This window comes from Podarcis vaucheri (genome assembly GCF_965113315.1).
Source record: "Podarcis vaucheri genome assembly, chromosome: 12".
NCBI lineage: Eukaryota > Metazoa > Chordata > Lepidosauria > Squamata > Lacertidae > Podarcis > Podarcis vaucheri.
Window position 1 is genome coordinate 57,965,185 of NC_138750.1, and position 18,868 is coordinate 57,984,052.

General features: G+C 48.3%; 1 protein-coding gene across 1 annotated transcript in view; it reads left to right on the forward strand.

The window, feature by feature from the left end:
- ZBTB47 (zinc finger and BTB domain containing 47) overlaps positions 1–18,868 on the forward strand; it is a 52,357-nt gene that overhangs the window by 24,602 nt on the left and 8,887 nt on the right. The window contains exons 2-5 of the mRNA XM_082192311.1: positions 8,471–9,904; positions 11,419–11,566; positions 12,154–12,269; positions 14,674–14,818. Of these exons, the coding sequence (XP_082048437.1) occupies positions 8,471–9,904; positions 11,419–11,566; positions 12,154–12,269; positions 14,674–14,818 (1,843 nt within the window). The remainder of the gene's footprint in view (positions 1–8,470; positions 9,905–11,418; positions 11,567–12,153; positions 12,270–14,673; positions 14,819–18,868) is intronic.

Below are 18,868 nucleotides of genomic sequence, written 5' to 3' on the forward strand. Positions count from 1 at the left end.
AGGACCCAAAGCAGCTTAACAAGAGCAGAAATGACTGAAAAATAAATGCAGAAAATAATGCCAGCAGCGTTAAAAGAAACCTTTTTAAGGTGATTGGTGGGTTGAGTAGCAAGACCAATGGTGGGTGCAATGATCAAGAAGGCGGTTTTTGCATGTGCTATAGAGGGAGGTGAGGGGCAGACGGGGCTCGTACCCCTGGGAAGGGAGCCCACCAAGGAGAAGGAAAACTCTCATCCTAAACCTCCACTGCCTTGTGGGATATCTTGGGAAGAAACCCTACACAAATTCAGAGTGGATCTCCTAAGACAGTTGGATGAAGAAAAAGAAGAGGAGTTTGGATTTGATATCCCGCTTTATCACTACTCTAAGGAGTCTCAATCCTGCCAACCTAGTAGTTCGAAAGCACATCAAAGTGCAAGTAGATAAATAGGTACCACTCCGGCGGGAAGATAAACGGCGTTTCTGTGTGCTGCTCTGCCAGAAGCGGCTTAGTCATGCTGGCCACATGACTAAAGGCCTGGAAACAATGCCTTATGAGGAACGGCTAAGGGAGCTGGGCATGTTTAGCCTGGAGAAGAGGAGGTTAAGGGGTGATAGAATCATAGAATCATAGAATCATAGAATCATAGAGTTGGAAGAGACCACAAGGGCCATCGAGTCCAACCCCCTGCCAAGCAGGAAACACCATCAGAGCACTCCTGACATATGGTTGTCAAGCCTCTGCTTAAAGACCTCCAAAGTAGGAGACTCCACCACACTCCTTGGCAGCAAATTCCACTGTCGAACAGCTCTTACTGTCAGGAAGTTCTTCCTAATGATTAGGTGGAATCTTCTTTCTTGTAGTTTGGATCCATTGCTCCGTGTCCGCTTCTCCGGAGCAGCAGAAAACAACCTTTCTCCCTCCTCTATGTGACATCCTTTTATATATTTGAACATGGCTATCATATCACCCCTTAACCTCCTCTTCTCCAGGCTAAACATGCCCAGCTCCCTTAGCCGTTCCTCATAAGGCATCGTTTCCAGGCCCTTGAACATCTTGGTTGCCCTCCTCTGGACACGTTCCAGTTTGTCAGTGTCCTTCTTGAATTGTGGTGCCCAGAACTGGACACAGTACTCCAGGTGTGGTCTGACCAGAGCAGAATACAGTGGCACTATTACTTCCCTTGATCTAGATGCTATACTCCTATTGATGCAGCCCAGAATTGCATTGGCTTTTTTAGCTGCCGCGTCACACTGTTGGCTCATGTCAAGTTTGTGGTCAACCAAGACTCCTAGATCCTTTTCACATGTACTGCTCTCAAGCCAGGTGTCACCCATCTTGTATTTGTGCCTCTCATTTTTTTTGCCCAAGTGCAATACTTTACATTTCTCCCTGTTAAAATTCATCTTGTTTATTTTTGCCCAGTTCTCTAATCTGTCAAGGTCGTTTTGAAGTGTGATCCTGTCCTCTGGGGTGTTAGCCACCCCTCCCAGTTTGGTGTCATCTGCAAATTTGATCAGGATGCCCTTGAGTCCATCATCCAAGTCGTTGATAAAGATGTTGAATAAGACCGGGCCCAAGACAGAACCCTGTGGCACCCCACTAGTCACTCTTCTCCAGGATGAAGAGGAACCATTGATGAGCACCCTTTGGGTTCGGTCAGTCAGCCAGTTACAAATCCACTGAGTGGTAGCATAGTCAAGACCGCATTTTACCAGCTTCTTTACAAGAATATCATGGGGCACCTTGTCAAATGCCTTGCTGAAATCAAGGTAGGCTACATCCACTGCGTTCCCTTCATCTACCAGGCTTGTAATTCTGTCAAAAAACGAGATCAGGTTAGTCTGACATGACTTATTTTTCAGAAATCCATGCTGACTATTGGTGATCACAGCATTCCTTTCTAGGTGCTCACAGACTGTTTGCTTAATGATCTGCTCCAGAATCTTCCCTGCTATTGATGTCAGACTGACTGGGCGGTAATTATTTGGGTCCTCTCTTTTCCCCTTTTTGAAAATAGGGACAACATTTGCCCTCCTCCAGTCTGCTGGGACTTCGCCTGTTCTCCAGGAACTCTCAAAGATGACTGCCAGTGGTTCTGAGATCACATCTGCCAGTTCTTTTAATACTCTTGGATGCAGTTCATCTGGCCCTGGAGACTTGAATACATCTAAACTAGCCAAATATTCTTGTACTATCTCCTTAGTTATTCTGGGCTGTGTTTCCTTTGCTGAATCATTTGCTCCAAATTCTTCAGGTCGGGCATTGTTTTCTTTATCGGAGAAGACTGAGGCAAAGAAGGCATTGAGTAGTTCAGCCCTTTCTGTGTCCCCTGTTTGCATTTCACCATCTTCTCCTCTGAGTGACCCCACAGTTTCTTTGTTCTTCCTTTTGCTACGAACATACCCATAAAAGCCTTTTTTGTTGCTTTTAACCTCTCTAGCAAGCCTGAGTTCATTCTGTGCTTTAGCTTTTCTGACTTTGTGTCTACATGTGCTGGCTATTTGTTTGAATTCCTCTTTGGTGGTTTCCCCCCTTTTCCATTTTTTGTACACATCCTTTTTTAATCTTAATTCAGTTAAAAGTTCTTTAGATAGCCACCCTGGCTTCTTTAGGCACCTTCCATGTTTCCGTCTCATTGGTATTGCCTGACGTTGTGCTTTTAGTATCTCCCTCTTAACAAACTCCCAGCCATCATGAACTCCCTTTCCTTTTAGTATTGTTGTCCATGGGATCTCACCCAGCACTTCCCTAAGTTTTATGAAGTCGGCTTTCTTAAAGTCAAGAAATTGAGTCCTAGTATGCTTGGCTGCTCCTTTCCGCTGTATAGTAAACTTCAGAAGAGCATGATCACTCGCGCCTAATGATCCTTCCACTTCTACCCCACTAACCAGGTCATCAACATTGGTTAGGACCAGATCTAAAATGGCTGTTCCTCTTGTTGCTTCTCCCACTTTCTGGACAATGAAGTTGTCTGCAAGGCCAGTGAGGAATCTGTTTGACCTTATGCTCTTGGCTGAGTTTGACGTCCAACAAATATCCGGGTAATTGAAGTCCCCCATTACTACTATCTCCCTTCCTTTTGCATGCTTGGCCATCTGTTCCAGGAAGGCATCATTTATGTCCTCCGTTTGGCTTGGGGATCTATAGTAAACTCCCACAATGAGGTCTCTGTTATTCTTCTCTCCCTTAATTTTGACCCAAATGCTCTCACTTTGGCTTTGAGGATCTAAATCTTGGATCTCTTCACAGGTATACACATCCCTGACATATAACACCACTCCTCCTCCTTTCTTGTCTGGTCTGTTTCTCTGAAATAGATTGTATCCCCCCATTATTACATTCCAATCGTGGGACTTATCCCACCAGGTTTCAGTGATGCCTATTATGTCATATTTAGTTTGCTGTACCAAGAGCTCAAGCTCATCTTGTTTATTTCCCATGCTTTGCGCATTAGTGTACAGACATTGAAGTCCATTAATCATTCCCCCGTGTCTCTTATTTAAGGATTTTTTCCTCCCACCACTAGGTCCGTGTGCTGTTTTCTCCATTTGGTCTATGACATTTGGATGATCATCTTCATTAATTGATAGGCTCCTACCTTCCTTTGGACAATATCAGCAAGGCTGAGAGGTGGGTCTGGTTGCCTGAGCAGTCCAGGACCTCCACACGCACATCCCAGGTTTGCGCCCTGGGGAGGTCACTTCAGTGCTCCTAACACAGAGGTTTGACCTCACCCCTGGAGGCACACTCCATTGCTTCTTGAGACAGATGGAGGCCAGCAACAACAGCAGTTCGATGTGTGTGCATTGATCAGGGCTGGGGAGCGTATGGCCTTATAGATATTGAGGGACCACAACTCCCAATATCTCTGACCATTCTTTATGCTGGCTGGGGCTGATGAGAGCTGGAGTCCAGCAGCATATGGATGGCCGCACGTTCCTTAGCTGTGTGGCATTCGATGGATAGGTTAGTTTCTTTTACAATCTTGAGCTGATATATTTCCCCCTTGCTGGTTTTCTGAGGGGTGCTGCAGAGACGGAAGAAATGTAAACGAAGCCATAGGAATTGCCTTTCCCCTGTGCCAGAATAGCTCGTTTGGTTAGAGCGTGGTGCTGATAATGCCAAGGTTGCAGGTTCAATCCCTGTAAGGAACAACGGCATATTCCTACATTGCAAAGGGTTGGTCTAGATGGCACCTTAGGGTCCCTTCCTACTCTACAATTCTATGAGCTATTGCAGCCAATAGAGTGTGGATTTGCCCACTCTGTCCGGACCAGCAGATTCAATTGCCCACCCAGAATTTGCTCCTGAGGAGCAAGGTCTTTCGTTTCAGCCTGGCCGCAGGCTCCTGTTGCACACTGGCGGGTCACCGCGACCCTCTCTTGCTATTAAATCTGCCTCGTTTTTGTAATAGTGCGCTGGCAAGGGGCACCCGAGTTCCCCCCAGATGGCTTTAATAACTCTCTTTCTCCCTCTCTACGCTATCTGGTCATGATCAGCTCAGGATCTTTCTCCCCGAAGCATTGAAAAAGCAAGCAATTAAAAAAGAGAAGAAGATAATAAAGCGTCCCCTAGTCGCGTGCCAACGCAGCTCAGCTGCAAAACTGTCAACTGCAGAATCAAGTCAGACTGAGGGAGGGGAAAGGAGGGAGGAATAAACTCCAAAGAGGCAGTAGAGGGAGAATGTGTGTGTGTGTGTCTGCATGCTCAGATCAGGGTTGGATTATGCAATGATTTTTTTTTTGAGGAAGGCAGCTGCCAAGGAGGAGATGCCAAAAACCCTACTCGCTCGGCTTTGGCCGATTATTTTGCTGTCGTTCCGAAGTAGCTCAGAAGGCAACTCGGGGCTTATTTCTGTAATGAACTTTCAGCCGTTTATTTATCTTTCTTGTTCTCTGGAGGCAACAGCCCAGAGGGGAGGCTTCTCTGCCTGACCCTTTCCTCCCAGGCCACAGATCACACCAGCCTCGCTTTGCACCTTCCTTGATTCTGTTAGGCAGACTGAAATGCGTCCTTGAAGTCTGATCTCGCCTCTTGCCTTCCTGGATAGAGAGGGTGTGTGTGTGTGTGTGTGTGTGTGTCTGTGTTTGAGTGTGTTTAGAAATTAGAATACTATACAAAGGTAACATTTGCATTCGTCGCTCCGTCCGCTTTTGCCTGCAGCACGTGGCCCCCAGGAGACTTCCTCAAAAGGAATTTGGCCCTCAGGCTCCCAAGCTTCCCTTCCCTCGTTATGCAACGAAGAACATTCGTCCTGATATCCTTTTGTTGCAGTGTTACAGCCTCCCACTGATCATTTGTTCACGTTCATCGCATTTCCCCTTTACTTAAAGGTAAAGGGACCCCTGACCATTAGGTCCAGTCGTGGCCGACTCTGGGGTTGCGGTGCTCATCTCGCTTTATTGGCTGAGGGAGCCAGTGTACAGCTTCTGGGTCATGTGGCCAGCATGACTAAGCCGCTTCTGGCAAACCAGAGCAGCGCACAGAAACGCCGTTTACCTTCCTGCCGGAGTGGTACCTATTTATCTACTTGCACTTCGTGCTTTCAAACTGCTAGGTTGGCAGGAGCAGGGACCGAGCAACGGGAGCTCACCCCGTCGTGGGGATTCGAACCACCAACCTTCTGATCGGCAAGCCCTAGGTTCTGTGGTTTAACCCACAGCGCCACCTGCGTCTCTCAGCCTCACCCGCGGCACCCACGTCCCTTTACTTGCCTAACTGCAACCCCCCTTTTCTATTGTTGTTCAGTGAGTTGTTGTTTTGCACTGGAACGCTTTAATCTACCCTAACTGTGCAATCCCAGATTTGTGGGGGGGACAGGGACTGAATCCCTCATGCAAAATACTGTCAGTCTGCAGGCGACCGATGACGCCTCAGTCTCTTTCTCCAGCTGCCTCCCCCTACCTGTCTGCAATCGAAACCCTGGAGAGCATCTTTCTTTTGAGCAGATTTACGGCTCTGCATCAAAGGACTTTTTCATCCCGGAACGGCTGCCCTTTACCAGTTGCAAGTTGCAACCCAGAGCTTCTTCAATGTGACTTTTAAAGTTTTGGAGGTGATGCTTCGCCCCCGGCAATAATTTATTATTATTTTTAAAGCCCACTGGAGTGTGTGCCTTAACTCATCCTAATGAGGTCTCTTAATGAAGGAAACGAGTCGCTGTTTTTAATGGGCTGTAATTACCTTGGAGAAGGTGTGCAAGGATCTTCTGAGTGATAGCTGACAGGATCCCTGTGTGACGGTCAGTGGTGCGGCTATGTGTGTGCTGTTGCTTTTTGCTAACTTCAGGTGTGATTCTCTCTCGCCTTGCCTTCCCCCTGGGAGATCTGGGTCTGTTCAAGATAAGATCGGGGTGGGGACCCTGCAGCCAGCAGACCTAATTTGGCTGACCCCGAATTTATTTATTTACTGAATTTCTCTACAGTTTCCAAGACTCTCTGCAAGAGGTGATGTGGTGGTTTAAGCACAAAATAATAATAATTTTATTTATACCCCACCCATCTGGCTGGGTTTCCTTAGCCACTCTGGGCTGCTTCCAGCAAAATAATAAATACAGTAATTCATCAAATATTAAAAGCTTCCCTAATCAGGGCTGCCTTCAGATGTCTTCTAAAAGTCAGATAGTTGTTTATTTCTTTGACATCTGATGGGAGGGCATTTTACAGGGTGGGTGCCACCACCAAGAAGGCCCTCTGCCTGGTTCCCTGTAACTTCACTTCTCGCAGGGAGGGAACAGGCAGAAGGCCCTCGGCGCTAGACCTCAGTGTCCGGGCTGAACAATGGGTGTGGAGACGCTTCTTCAGGTATACTGGGTCGAGGCCATTTAGGGTTTTAAAGGTCAGCACCGACACTTCGAATTGTGCCCGGAAACGTACTGGGAGCCAATGTAGGTCTTTCAAGACCGGTGTTATGTGGTCCCGGCGGCCACTCCCAGTCACCCAATGTATGGTGTGTTCACAGCTGTGGTCATTGTGGCTAGTCCCCATTGATAGCGTGGTATAGTGGACTACAGTGTCAGGCTGGGACTTGGGAGACCAGGGTTCAAACCCCCACAAAGCACCCTGGGTGACCTTTGACCAGTCACGGTATCTCAGCCTCACCCGCCTTGCAGGGTCGTTGTGAAGATGAAATGGAGTGGACGGGGTAGAAGGGTGTTCACCACTTTGAGCTGAGTGTTTTGTGGGGACCTGTACCTGTCAGGAGGCAAGAAACAGAGGAAGGGGAAGCTTCAGAGCTGGAGGAAGAGGCAGGCCAGGCAAGATAAGGGCCAGGGGCTTTCCTTCCCTTCCCCGTACCACTGTCCCCCAGAACCAGGAGGGGATTGAAGAGGGATGAGCAGAGGATGTTTCCACGCAGGCGTAGTCTCTGGCTGCAAGTACACAGCCCAATGTTGGAAGATACGTAAACTGGTGGAGTGATTCCCTGCTGCTGCAATTTCTGCAGACCTGGGAATAGCTGCCTAGACCCTAGATTGGTGGGGTTAGTGAGGAAATGTCCATAGAACAGGCATGGCCAAACTTGGTCCTCCAGATGTTTTGGGACTACAATTCCCATCATCCCTGACCACTGGTCCTGTTAGCTAGGGATCATGGGAGTTGTAGTCCCAAAGCACCTGGAGAGCAAAGTTTGGCCATGCCTGCCATAGAGCTACTTGATAATGATTTACAGATGGTATTTAACTCCGAGCAGACTTGCTAAGATGTATAGGACTGAATCAGATAAGTGCTGGAGATGTAATGAGACTGAGGATACGTTTGTCCATATGTAGTGGACCTATAAAAGGGTAAAAGAGTATTGGGAAATAATTTATAATGAATTGAAAAAAATGTTTTAAAGCACCTTTCAAAAAACAAACACCCAACATCCTTTTTGTTGGGGATTATTCAGATGGGAATTCGCAGGTGTCCAAAAAGGTTATTTATGTACACCACTACGGCGGCCCATGTTTCGTTAGGCCAAAAATGGAAAACGAGCGAGGTGGAATATCTGCAGCTTGTGGATCTAACTTATATAATAAGAGAACAAGACGAACATACGTTTGAAGAAGATTGGAAATATTTATTGAATATATGGGCAATAATTTTGTATACCTGTTGGCAGCCTTAAGATAAATTCAACAGTGTAAATAAGTTTTGATGGAAGTAACAATGGAATACTGAATTGTTTAGTATGCAGGGATTTATGCTGTGCAAAATGAACCATGGAAAGAGAAGAAGGGAAGTCATTGATATTTTAAGGTTGTCTGAATGAATAGTCTATATTGTAAAATCGAAAATTTAATAAAAATGAGAGAGAGAGAGGAAATGTCCGTTTGCCCTAACAAGCAAGCCTGCTCCGTTCCTGGCTGTATTTCAGATATCTTGGTGGGGACGTAAGGATGGAAGCCACCTGAGCTGTCTTGGGCTCCATCCGTTCCAAAGAGGAGGAGAAGGTGGAGTCCCACCACCACTTGGCTCTTCTTAACCTTCCTCTCATTTTTCCCCACAGCTGATAGTCGAAAAGACAACTGACTACCCGGCCGCCGAATACTCTTTGGTGGAGGATGTAGCCCTCCACTTCACGTGTTTGATGGACAGACTGAACGAGCAGCGCCTCTTTCAACCGGATCTGTGCGACGTGGACATCGTCCTGCTGCAGCAGAGGAACGTCTTCCCAGCTCACAAGGGGGTCCTCGCCGCCTACAGCCACTTCTTCCACTCCCTCTTCACCCAAAACAAGCAGCTGCAGCGGGTGGAGCTCTCCCTGGAGGCCTTGACCTCCCAGGGCCTCCAGCAGATCCTCAACTTCATCTACACCTCCAAGCTCCTGGTCAATGCCTGCAACGTGCAGGACGTCCTGAACGCGGCCGCCGTCCTGCAGATGAGCGACATTGCGTCCTCCTGCCAGGAGCTGATCAGCACCAGGTCCCTCGGCTTAGCCATGGCCAGCAATATGGCGCTGCCTCCGGACAGCTGTGGCAAAGGCGTCCCGTCTCAGTACTACTGCAACATCAAGCAGGAGATGGACCCGGCGCCGCACCCCAAGATCTACGCTCGGGAAGGGAACGACCCCTACTCGGTGCGGGTTGAGGACGGCGCGGCGTGCGGGGGCAACCAGAACCTGGCCGCCGTGGCTGGCAAGAAGTATTACAAGGAGGAGAAAGATGGCAGCCCGCCCGTCTGCAAGGTGGAGGGCGAAGAGCCCGATGTGGCCCTGGGCAGCCAAAGCTCTTACAACCGGGGAGAGCAGATCATTGTGGAAGTCAACCTCAACAATCAAACCCTCAACGTCTCGAAAGGGACGGAGGGGAAGTCTCCGGCCGCTGACCAGACGGCCGGCATCGCCGCGGTGATTGGGCGGCCCGAAGGGGAAGGACGTGGCGCGGACGAGGATGGCGAGGAGGAAGAGAACGGGGAAGGAGAGGAGGAAGAGGACGACGGCGAGGTGGGGGAGGAGGAGGAAGAGGAGGAGCACAGCGAGGAGGAAGAGCTGGAGGAGACCACCGAGGAGGAGGACGAGGAGGAAGAGGAGGAAGACGGCGAGGAGGTGGCGGAGATCAAGAGGGAGAGGTCCGAGCTGCCCCACAAGGCCAGCAGGCCCTCCAAGGCCGCCCAGGCCGCTGCGCCCACCAGGTCCCAGGAGGCGGTTGCCGTGGCGATGGAAGACGAGGAGGTGGAGGAAGCGGAGGAGGAAGGGGAGGACCAGAGAGGCAGGAAGAGGAAGAAGGAGCCGGACGGGGTGGGCCAGAAGGTGAAGTTGGAGGAGAAGCAGCACTACCCCTGCAAGAAGTGCCCCCGGGTTTTCAACAACCGCTGGTACCTGGAGAAGCACATGAACGTCACCCACAGCCGCATGCAGATCTGCGACAAGTGTGGCAAGCGGTTCCTGCTGGAGAGCGAGCTGCTACTGCACCACCAGACGGACTGCGAGAAGAACATCCAGGTGAGGAGGGAGCCCACCGCCCCTCGAGGCGCCACATTTCAGCCAAGCTGCCCTTCGCAGGCTTTGGCGCATGGTGCGCCCTCTGTGAAACTAGAACGGACAGGAGTTGTGACATAGTATGCTGCCTTATGCTGAGACAGACCCATTGACTGGGCTCAGCCGTCCTGGGTTACAGGCAGGGGAGTCTCCCATCCCTGGAGAGACTAATAATAATAATAATAATACCGTATTTTTCGCTCTATAACACGCACCAGACCATAACACGCACATAGTTTTTAGAGGAGGAAAACAAGGAAAAAAATATTCTAAACGAAACAGTGGATGTATGATTTTTGTGGTTCATGCTGTGGCCACAGACATGTGATCTGACAGTGAGTTTGGAGTAGACCAATGCAAAAATCCTGGGGATCCATGTGGATCCATGCTTTGTAACCATGGAGGAGAGAAGGAAGGGGAACCATGGATCCTCTGCTCACGACTGCAGCAGATCCCCCCGCCACCTGCAGGCATTCGCTCCATAACACGCACAGACATTTCCCCTTACTTTCTAGGAGGAAAAAAAGTGAGTGTTATGGTGCAAAAAATACGGTAATTTATGTATACATACATACATACATATCCTGCCCATCTGACTGAGACGCCGCAGCCACTCTGGGCAGCTTCCGATGCCTATAAAAACATACTGAAACATCAAGCATCAATAGTAACAATCTGATCCAATAGATTACAAAAAATCATAATACAGTGGTACCTCGGGTTATAGACGCTTCAGGCTACACTCGGCTAACCTAGAAACAGTACCTCGGGTTAAGAACTTTGCTTCAGGATGAGAACAGAAATCGTGCGGCAGCAGCGGGAGGCCCCATTAGCTAAAGTGGTGCTTCAGGATAAGAACAGTTTCAGGTTAAGAACAGACCTCCGGAACGAATTAAGTTCTTAACCCGAGGTACCACTGTAACTTTAAAACAAACAAGTTTTATCAAATGAAGTAATATTCAACAAACCATCCAAAAAAATTCAAATCAAACAGTTTGTTGTTGACAAAGGACAGCTGGACATATAAAGGGCCCCGTTACCTTCAGTAGCTTAATTAAAGGTAAAGGGACCCCTGACCATTAGGTCCAGTCGTGGCCGACTCTGGGGTTGCGGTGCTCATCTTGCTTTATTGGCCGAGGGAGCCGGCGTACAGCTTCTGGGTCATGTGACCAGCATGACTAAGCCGCTTGTGGTGAACCAGAGCAGTGCACGGAAACGCCGTTTACCTTCCCGCCGGAGCGGTACCTATTTATCTACTTGCACTTTGACGTGCTTTCGAACTGCTAGGTTGGCAGGAGTAGGGACTGAACAATGGGAGCTCACCCCGTCGTGGGGATTCGAACCGCCGACCCTAGGTGGGCCTCATCAAACCTAAATCCTGCCTTGTAGATGTTCCTCATGGTCCCTTCCAACTCTATGAATTGCACAATTTTTTCGCTAGGCTCAGGTCCTCCTGACTCTCCCCATCTCCTTTGCAGTGCATCACTTGCGGGAAAGCCTTCAAGAAGCTGTGGTCTCTCCATGAGCACAACAAGATCGTCCACGGCTACGCGGAGAAGAAGTTCTCCTGCGAGATTTGCGAGAAGAAGTTCTACACGATGGCGCATGTCCGGAAGCACATGGTCGGTGAGTGGGCACAGCAGTAGGTTTGCCGCCTCCTGAGGAGCACCCAACATCAGGCGGCGTTTCAGCGCTGTGCAGATGACCCACCTTCTCGGGCGCAAATCAGGGTTCTAGGCTTTGCCCCGCGAACCCTTTCCAAGCCTGTCTTCATCTTACTTTCTAACTATTTCACGTAACCTCTTTTCAAGTGTTTGCTTTTATCGGTGCCTTTAAAAGACCGGTTCAGTCCAGACCAGCAGTTCTCGACCTGTGGGTCCCCAGATGTTGTTGGACTACAAGTCCCATCATCCCTGAGCTCTGGCCTTGCTAGCTAGGGGTGATGGGAGTTGTAGTCCAACAACATCTGGGGACCCACAGGTTGAGAAAGGCTGGTCCAGACACACACACACACCCAACCTGGTGGCCTGCAGATGTTTTAGGACTACAACTCCCATCATCCCTAGCTAGCAAGAGCAGTGGTCAGGGATGATGGGAGTTGTAGTCTGAAAAAGAGATGGAAGATGGAGACCAAAGGTTCGAATCCCCGCGACGGGGATCGTTCCTAACCGTACAGATTTCCCTGGTAACCACGATTCTCCCTTGCTTTGCAGCCCACACCAAGGACATGCCGTTCACCTGTGAAACGTGTGGGAAGTCGTTCAAGCGAAGTATGTCTTTGAAGGTGCACTCTCTGCAGCACTCGGGGGAGAAGCCTTTCAAATGTGAGGTGAGAACCAGCTTCAGCCAGTCTTATCTTCTTCTGCTTTCCAGTTTGCAGTGTGAACTTGGTCTGATGGATCTGTATTCAAGTCCTCTTCTTCTGCAGCCCGTAGCCATCCTGCTTCCACGCAGAAAGGATGAGTGTTTGAAACTCCATGTGTGAGTCTGGGCTGGCTGCATTTTCTTAGTCCAGGCTTCCTCAGCCTCGGCCTTCCCAATGTTTTTGGCCTACAACTCCCATGATCCCTAGCTAGCAGGATCAGTGGTTAGGGATGATGGGAATTGTAGTCTCAAAACATCTGGAGGGTTGAGGTTGAGGATGCCTGCTCCAGATGTTTTGAGACTACAATTCCCATCTGAGGAATTCCCACTGGGGTCCAGCTCTGAGGGCCTTCTGGCGGTTCCCTCACTGCGAGAAGCCAAGTTACAGGGAACCAGGCAGAGGGCCTTCTCGGTGGTGGCACCCGCCCTGTGGAACGTCCTCCCACCAGATGTCAAAGAGAACAACAACTACAGTGGTGCCGCGCAAGACGAAAAGAATCCGTTCCGCGAGTCTCTTCGTCTTGCAGTTTTTTCGTCTTGCGAAGCAAGCCCATTAGCGGCTTAGCGGATTAGCACTATTAGCGGCTTAGCGGGCTTAGCGGATCAGCTGATAAGCGGCTTAGCGGATCAGCTGATAAGCGGCTTAGCGGCTTAGGATCAGCTAATAAGCGGCTTAGCGGCTTAGGATCAGCTAATAAGCGGCTTAGCGGCTTGGGAAAAGGGGGGGGGAGGAAAAAACCCCGCAGGAACTCGCAAGAAATTCGTTTTGCAAAGCACCTCCAAAACGGAAAACCCTTTCGTCTATTGGGTTTTCCGTCTTGCGAGGCATTCGTCTTGCGGGGCACCACTGTACCAGACTTTTAGAAGATATCTGAAGGCAGCCCTGCTTAGGGAAGCTTTTAATGTTTGATGCATTACTGTATTTTAATATTTTGTTGAAAGCCACCCAGAGTGGCTGGGGAAGCTCAGCCATATGGCTGGGGTATACCGTATTTTTCACTCTATAGGACGCACCGGACCATAGGAGGGGGAGAACGGGGGGGGACTCCCCCTCTCTGCTCAGCACCCCTTCAGCGAAGCAGCAGGAGAAACGGAGCCCCTTCCATTTCTCCTCCCGCTTCACTGAAGGGGAGCTGCGCAGAGAGGGAAAACTGTGCAGCACCTCTCCAGCGAAGCGAAGCTTGGAGAGCAAAAGGGATCAGTGTGCACCAACTCCTCTCGCTCTCCAGGCTTCAGGTGGCTATCCGCAAGCCTTCGGAGCACAGCGGGAACTCCTGCTGCCCTCCGAAGGCTTGCAGATAGCTGCCTGAAGCCCCCGGAGCACAGCCTTCGAAGCCTCCTCAGGGCAGCGGGGGTCCTTCACCCCGCTGCCCTGCGGAGGCTTTGCGCAGCCATCCCCAAGCTGGAACAGTGAGACGGAGCGCTCCGTCTCCCTGTTCTGGCTTTGGGCTTAGCCGCACAGCCTGCATTCGCTCTATAGGACGCACACACATTCCCGCTTAATTTTTGGAGGGGAGAAAGTGCGTCCTATAGAGCGAAAAATACAGTAAATAAGAAATTATTATTACTATATTATTATTATTATTATTATTATTATTATTATTATTATTATTGAGGAAGCCTGGAGTAACGCTTGTTCTGTTTTGGTTTATAAAAGTGCAGGATGTTTCCACTTGCTGGTAATTGCAGTTTTATTGCAACAGAGCTCATGATATGAACTGGGCTTTCTAAACACAGTTAAAAAAACATTCTGTTATTTTGTTATCAGTATGAAAAGTGGGGAATTCGTGGAAGGGAATTTGGGTCGACTTTAGAAAAAAGGATTTAAGAATGAGCACTGAGGTATAAATTTTGAGGTTTATAAGGTAAAATTGGTTTTTTAAAATGAATTAAGTATAAAAAGGTTAAAAACTGGGGATAAGAACTTGTTGAATTTACAATTTGAATTGGAATATAAGAAGGGGAGGTGCGGGGAAGTCAGGGAAATATGTTATAGAAAATAAGGATTGCAAACTGTATATGTTTTTAATTTTAATTATTTTATTTTTGGCTTTTTTAAAAAAATGGAAAATTCTTAATAAATATTTATTTTTTAAAAACCATTCTGTTATGCACAGTGTTATTTACAGATGTGTTCATATTCTATGGCAGGTTGAGGAACCCAGCCTCGCAGGGTCGTTTTGTGGGTAAGATGCCGTGGGAAGGATAGGAGCATAATATGCCATTTTTGAGCCCCTGGGAGGAAAGGCAGAATGTAAATAAAACTGCTGAATGAAATGGAGCTTTTGGTTTAATACAACAGAGACCTTTCCTTCATGCAAACTTCCTGCCTTTCCTTATTCCATACCTCCATTCTCTCCCTTGTCCAGAACTGCAACGAGAGGTTCCAGTACAAGTACCAACTTCGTTCTCACATGAGCATCCACATCGGTCACAAACAGTTCATGTGCCAGTGGTGCGGGAAGGACTTCAACATGAAGCAGTACTTTGACGAGCACATGAAAACACACACAGGTAAGGGATCCATGGCTCGGGGTGGACAAGCCAGCCAAGTTCCCGCTTCTTTCCTTCCCAGTCTTAAGTCCAGCCCCATTTCCACAGCTGCGCACAGTACTGACTGACCAGTGCCTGTAACGTCACGAACCCACCTCTTCTGTCCTGTCCTATATTCCGAGCGGTTTTGCAAAACTTCTCTTTAAAATTCCGAATCCTTTCTTGTTCCAACAGTTTTGGGGGGAATGGACTGCTTTTAATTAAAGGGCTGGTGCTGTGCTGTTTTTATTACAGTCATTTTCAACAGATTTTATATATGCATGTAGTTTTAATTCTATCCATGTTTGGTCGTTATTTAACGATTCCCCCCCCCCCATGTTTAGCAGTTCTTATTTTTATTTCTAAGCTGCCTTAAGTCTCCTGTCAGGGGAAAATGTGGTAGGTGAATAGATATATCATCATTATCACTTTATTTGTAAAGGTAAAAGGTAAAGGGACCCCTGACCATTAGGTCCAGTTATGGCCGACTCTGGGGTTGCAGAGCTCATCTCGCTTTATTGGCTGAGGGAGCCGGCGTGCAGCTTCCGGGTCATGTGGCCAGCATGACTAAGCCGCTTCTGGCGAACCAGAGCAGCGCACGGAAATGCCGTTTACCTTCCCGCCAGAGCGGTACCTATTTATCTACTTGCACTTTGACGTGCTTTCGAACTGCTAGGTGGGCAGGAGCAGGGACCAAGCAACGGGAGCTCACCCCGTCGCAGGGATTCGAACCGCCGACCTTCTGATTGACAAGCCATAGGCTCTGTGGTTTAGCCCACAGTGCCACCCGCGTATTTGTACACTGCCTCAAAGAAAGAAATAGGCTCAAAGAAGCTTGCAACAGTGAGAACAATACATAAGCAACCATTATAATTTCAAAACAGCAACCATAACAAAACCTCAACAATAAACCATGACTGAATTCTGGAAAGCTGGAGGCCTTGTGGGTAGGTAGGTCCTGTCTCCCAGAATCACCCCCACAGCAAACCTGTGAGGCAAATAATTCTGAGAAGCGGTGACTGGCCCCAAATCACCCAGTAAGCTTCATGGGCAATTGGGGATTCGAACCCTGACCTCCCGGGTCATTTTGCATTTTTATGTTGCGAACCACCCTGTGATCTTTGGAGGAAGGGCAGTAGTATACAAATTTAACCAATAATCAGAATAATGACAATAGTCCTGCACTCTAACCACTTTGCTAAACTGGCTCTACCAGTCATCGATTATATATACCGTATTTTTTGCTCTATAAGATTCACTTTTTCCCTCCTAAAAAGTAAGGGGAAATCTGTGTGCGTCTATGGAGTGAATGCAGGCTGCGCAGCTATCCCAGAAGCCAGAACAGCAAGAGGGATTTCTGCTTTCACTGCGCAGCGATCTCTCTTGCTGTTCTGGCTTCTGAGATTCAGAATATTTTTTTTCTTGTTTTCCTCCTCCAAAAACTAGGTGCGTCTTGTTGTCTGGTGTGTCTTATAGAGCGAAAAATACGGTAATTATATTAAATTACCCAACTTTGAACAGGTTTCTAGGCCTCAGCTTTCCCAAAGACCCCATTGGCATCACCACTCTTCCCCCCCCAATTCCTTTTAATCCCAGAGTGTCAGTTTGCATTTCTTAGTACAGAAAGTACATCTGATATGTAGAGATCGCTCCTACAGTGGTGCCCCGCAAGATGAATGCCTCACAAGACGAAAAACCCACTAGACGAAAGGGTTTTCCGTTTTCCGATGCGCTTTGCAAGACGAATTTCCCTGTGGGCTTGCTTCGCAAGACGAAAATGTCTTGCGAGTCTTGCGATTTTTTTCGCTTCCCCCCTTTTTCTAAGCCGCTAAGCCGCTAATAGCCTTTTAGCCGCTAAGCCGCCAAGCCTTTAATAGCCGCTAAACCACTAATAGCGCTAATCCGCTAAGCCGCTAATAGGGTTGCTTCGCAAGACGAAAAAACTGCTAAACGAAAAGACTCGCGGAACGGATTATTTTCGTCTTGCGAGGCACCACTGTTTTCTACTTCTGGAAGCATCTCTGTGTGAAAGAAGCAAGCAGAAGGTTCCTAATGTTTGGGTTATCCCTTCAGGGGAGCTGAGTGCAGCTGGCATTAACTGCTTCTCTTATCTCTTTCAGTCAAGGTCACGCTGACTATAAAAGCAGGGCCAGAAGGAATCTTGTTTTCTCTTTCTCTTTCTATCTCTTTCCCTTCTGGTGAGGTGTTCTGTACATCAGGCATGTCCAAAGTCCGTTTTGGGTGCCTAATCCGGCTCTCTGGTCGTTTTAATCCGGCCCCTGTGGCAGTTTACCTCCTGGGGTAAAACCCTAAAAAAAAGCTGAACAACTTCAATCCTAAGAAATGCTCAACAACTTTGGGGTAAAATCATAAAGAAAGCTCAACAACTTCAATCCTAAACAAAGGTTAACAAGTTCAGTTGGCTCTTTGGTCGGCCCTCAAGGCCCTTCACTTCATCAAATCTGGCCCTCTCTGAAAAAAGTTTGGACACCACTGCTGTACATAGAATGCTTAGCATTAAGGTTTAGACTTATTATAAATTACTGTAAGTTTAAGTCAAGTCTGCTGCAACTGGATTTCTTATGGACAGGGCCAAATCCTGAATGTATTGGATTTGCGACCATTTTGCTCATTTGCCTTCAGTTAAATAAGTTGGGGTTCTTGTTATTAAACATACCAATATATCTGACTATGGACTAACATGAACTTATCTCTACTCATAAACTCTTCTCTCTAATTCTGTAACGAATTATTGTGTTATACATATCTTTATGAGTTTGAGTTTGTAATCTCTGTTTGAGTTTGTAATCTCTGTTTGAGTTTATAATCTCTGTTTGAGTTTGTAATCCTTGTCAGAATACATACTTTTGAATGGATTAGTTTTTGTTACAATTGACTATTGATTTGTGAGTAGGGACCACTCCCACTACTGAAATTTATATTGGCCAGAGTTCTTGGTGTCCTTTTTTCTTGACATTTGCTTTCAGCAGCAGTAAAGCTCTGCGGGATGAAATACAATTGCCTCTGGCCTATTTTTTGGGAATCCTGCAACGTGTTTAAGTTGTTACTCTGCTAACTATACGCTGGAGTTGCGTGGCGAATTCCCCCCTCCCACCAGTAGAAATAAAGACACCGGACAACATTATTTAGGTTAATGGGCTAAAATTGGCCACAACTTTATTGGTTACAAGTGATGAGCGGTATTGGCTTAGGCATTGGTCCTAATCAACTCTCCGGCTTCAGTCTGTCTGTCTGAGAGGCTGGGAAGGGTTAACACCAGCAGGGGGAGCCCTGCTGATGCACATCAACTCTACACTCCCCCGGGGTCACCGATAGGGGCGTGCCTTGGGCCCTGGCCTCCATAGGCTTCGGGTGGGGCCACGCCCCCCGGAGTCCTTTACTTTATTATTAATATGGAGTAGGACTACCCTTCACTATCCGGGGGAGGTGATGTCGCTCCTCCCCCCCATTCATCTACATAACAATACCCCGACCAATGCCTAACCGCCAAACCGTAGAAGTTGTGACGATTTGCTACGAGGTAGGCGAGAAAACCAAGTGGCTGGTGCCAATTTGCCAAGTGGAAAAATTCCTGCCAGGCCCCTTAACGGCGACCAACCGAAGTCCATAGCAAGGTCAAAGGAGCAACACTGAAGGATGGGTGGGTGGGAAATTCCCCAGCTGATCGGCGGCAAAAGAGGACGCTCCTCTGCCGCGCTTGCCCATAAATGGGGTGAGGCACACCCCCTGAGCCAGCCGCTTGGCTGGCCAGGGAATGACGCGTCAGAGGATTCCCCTGGTCGCGCGGGGCTGGGAGTCAGCCACCGCGCGAGTGTTGGGGGCGGGAAGCCCGCAACACCTCCTCCTCCTTAGGTCGGAAGTAGCTTTCTGCTCCTCCCTTTCCATGGAGGCACAGATTGCAGCTATAACAAAGGCGGCATTTTTTTCATCTCCTCCAAGCTAAGCAGTTGGCTCCTTACCTCTCTCGCCCTGACCTAGCCACTGTGATCCACGCGACGGTCACCTCCAGAC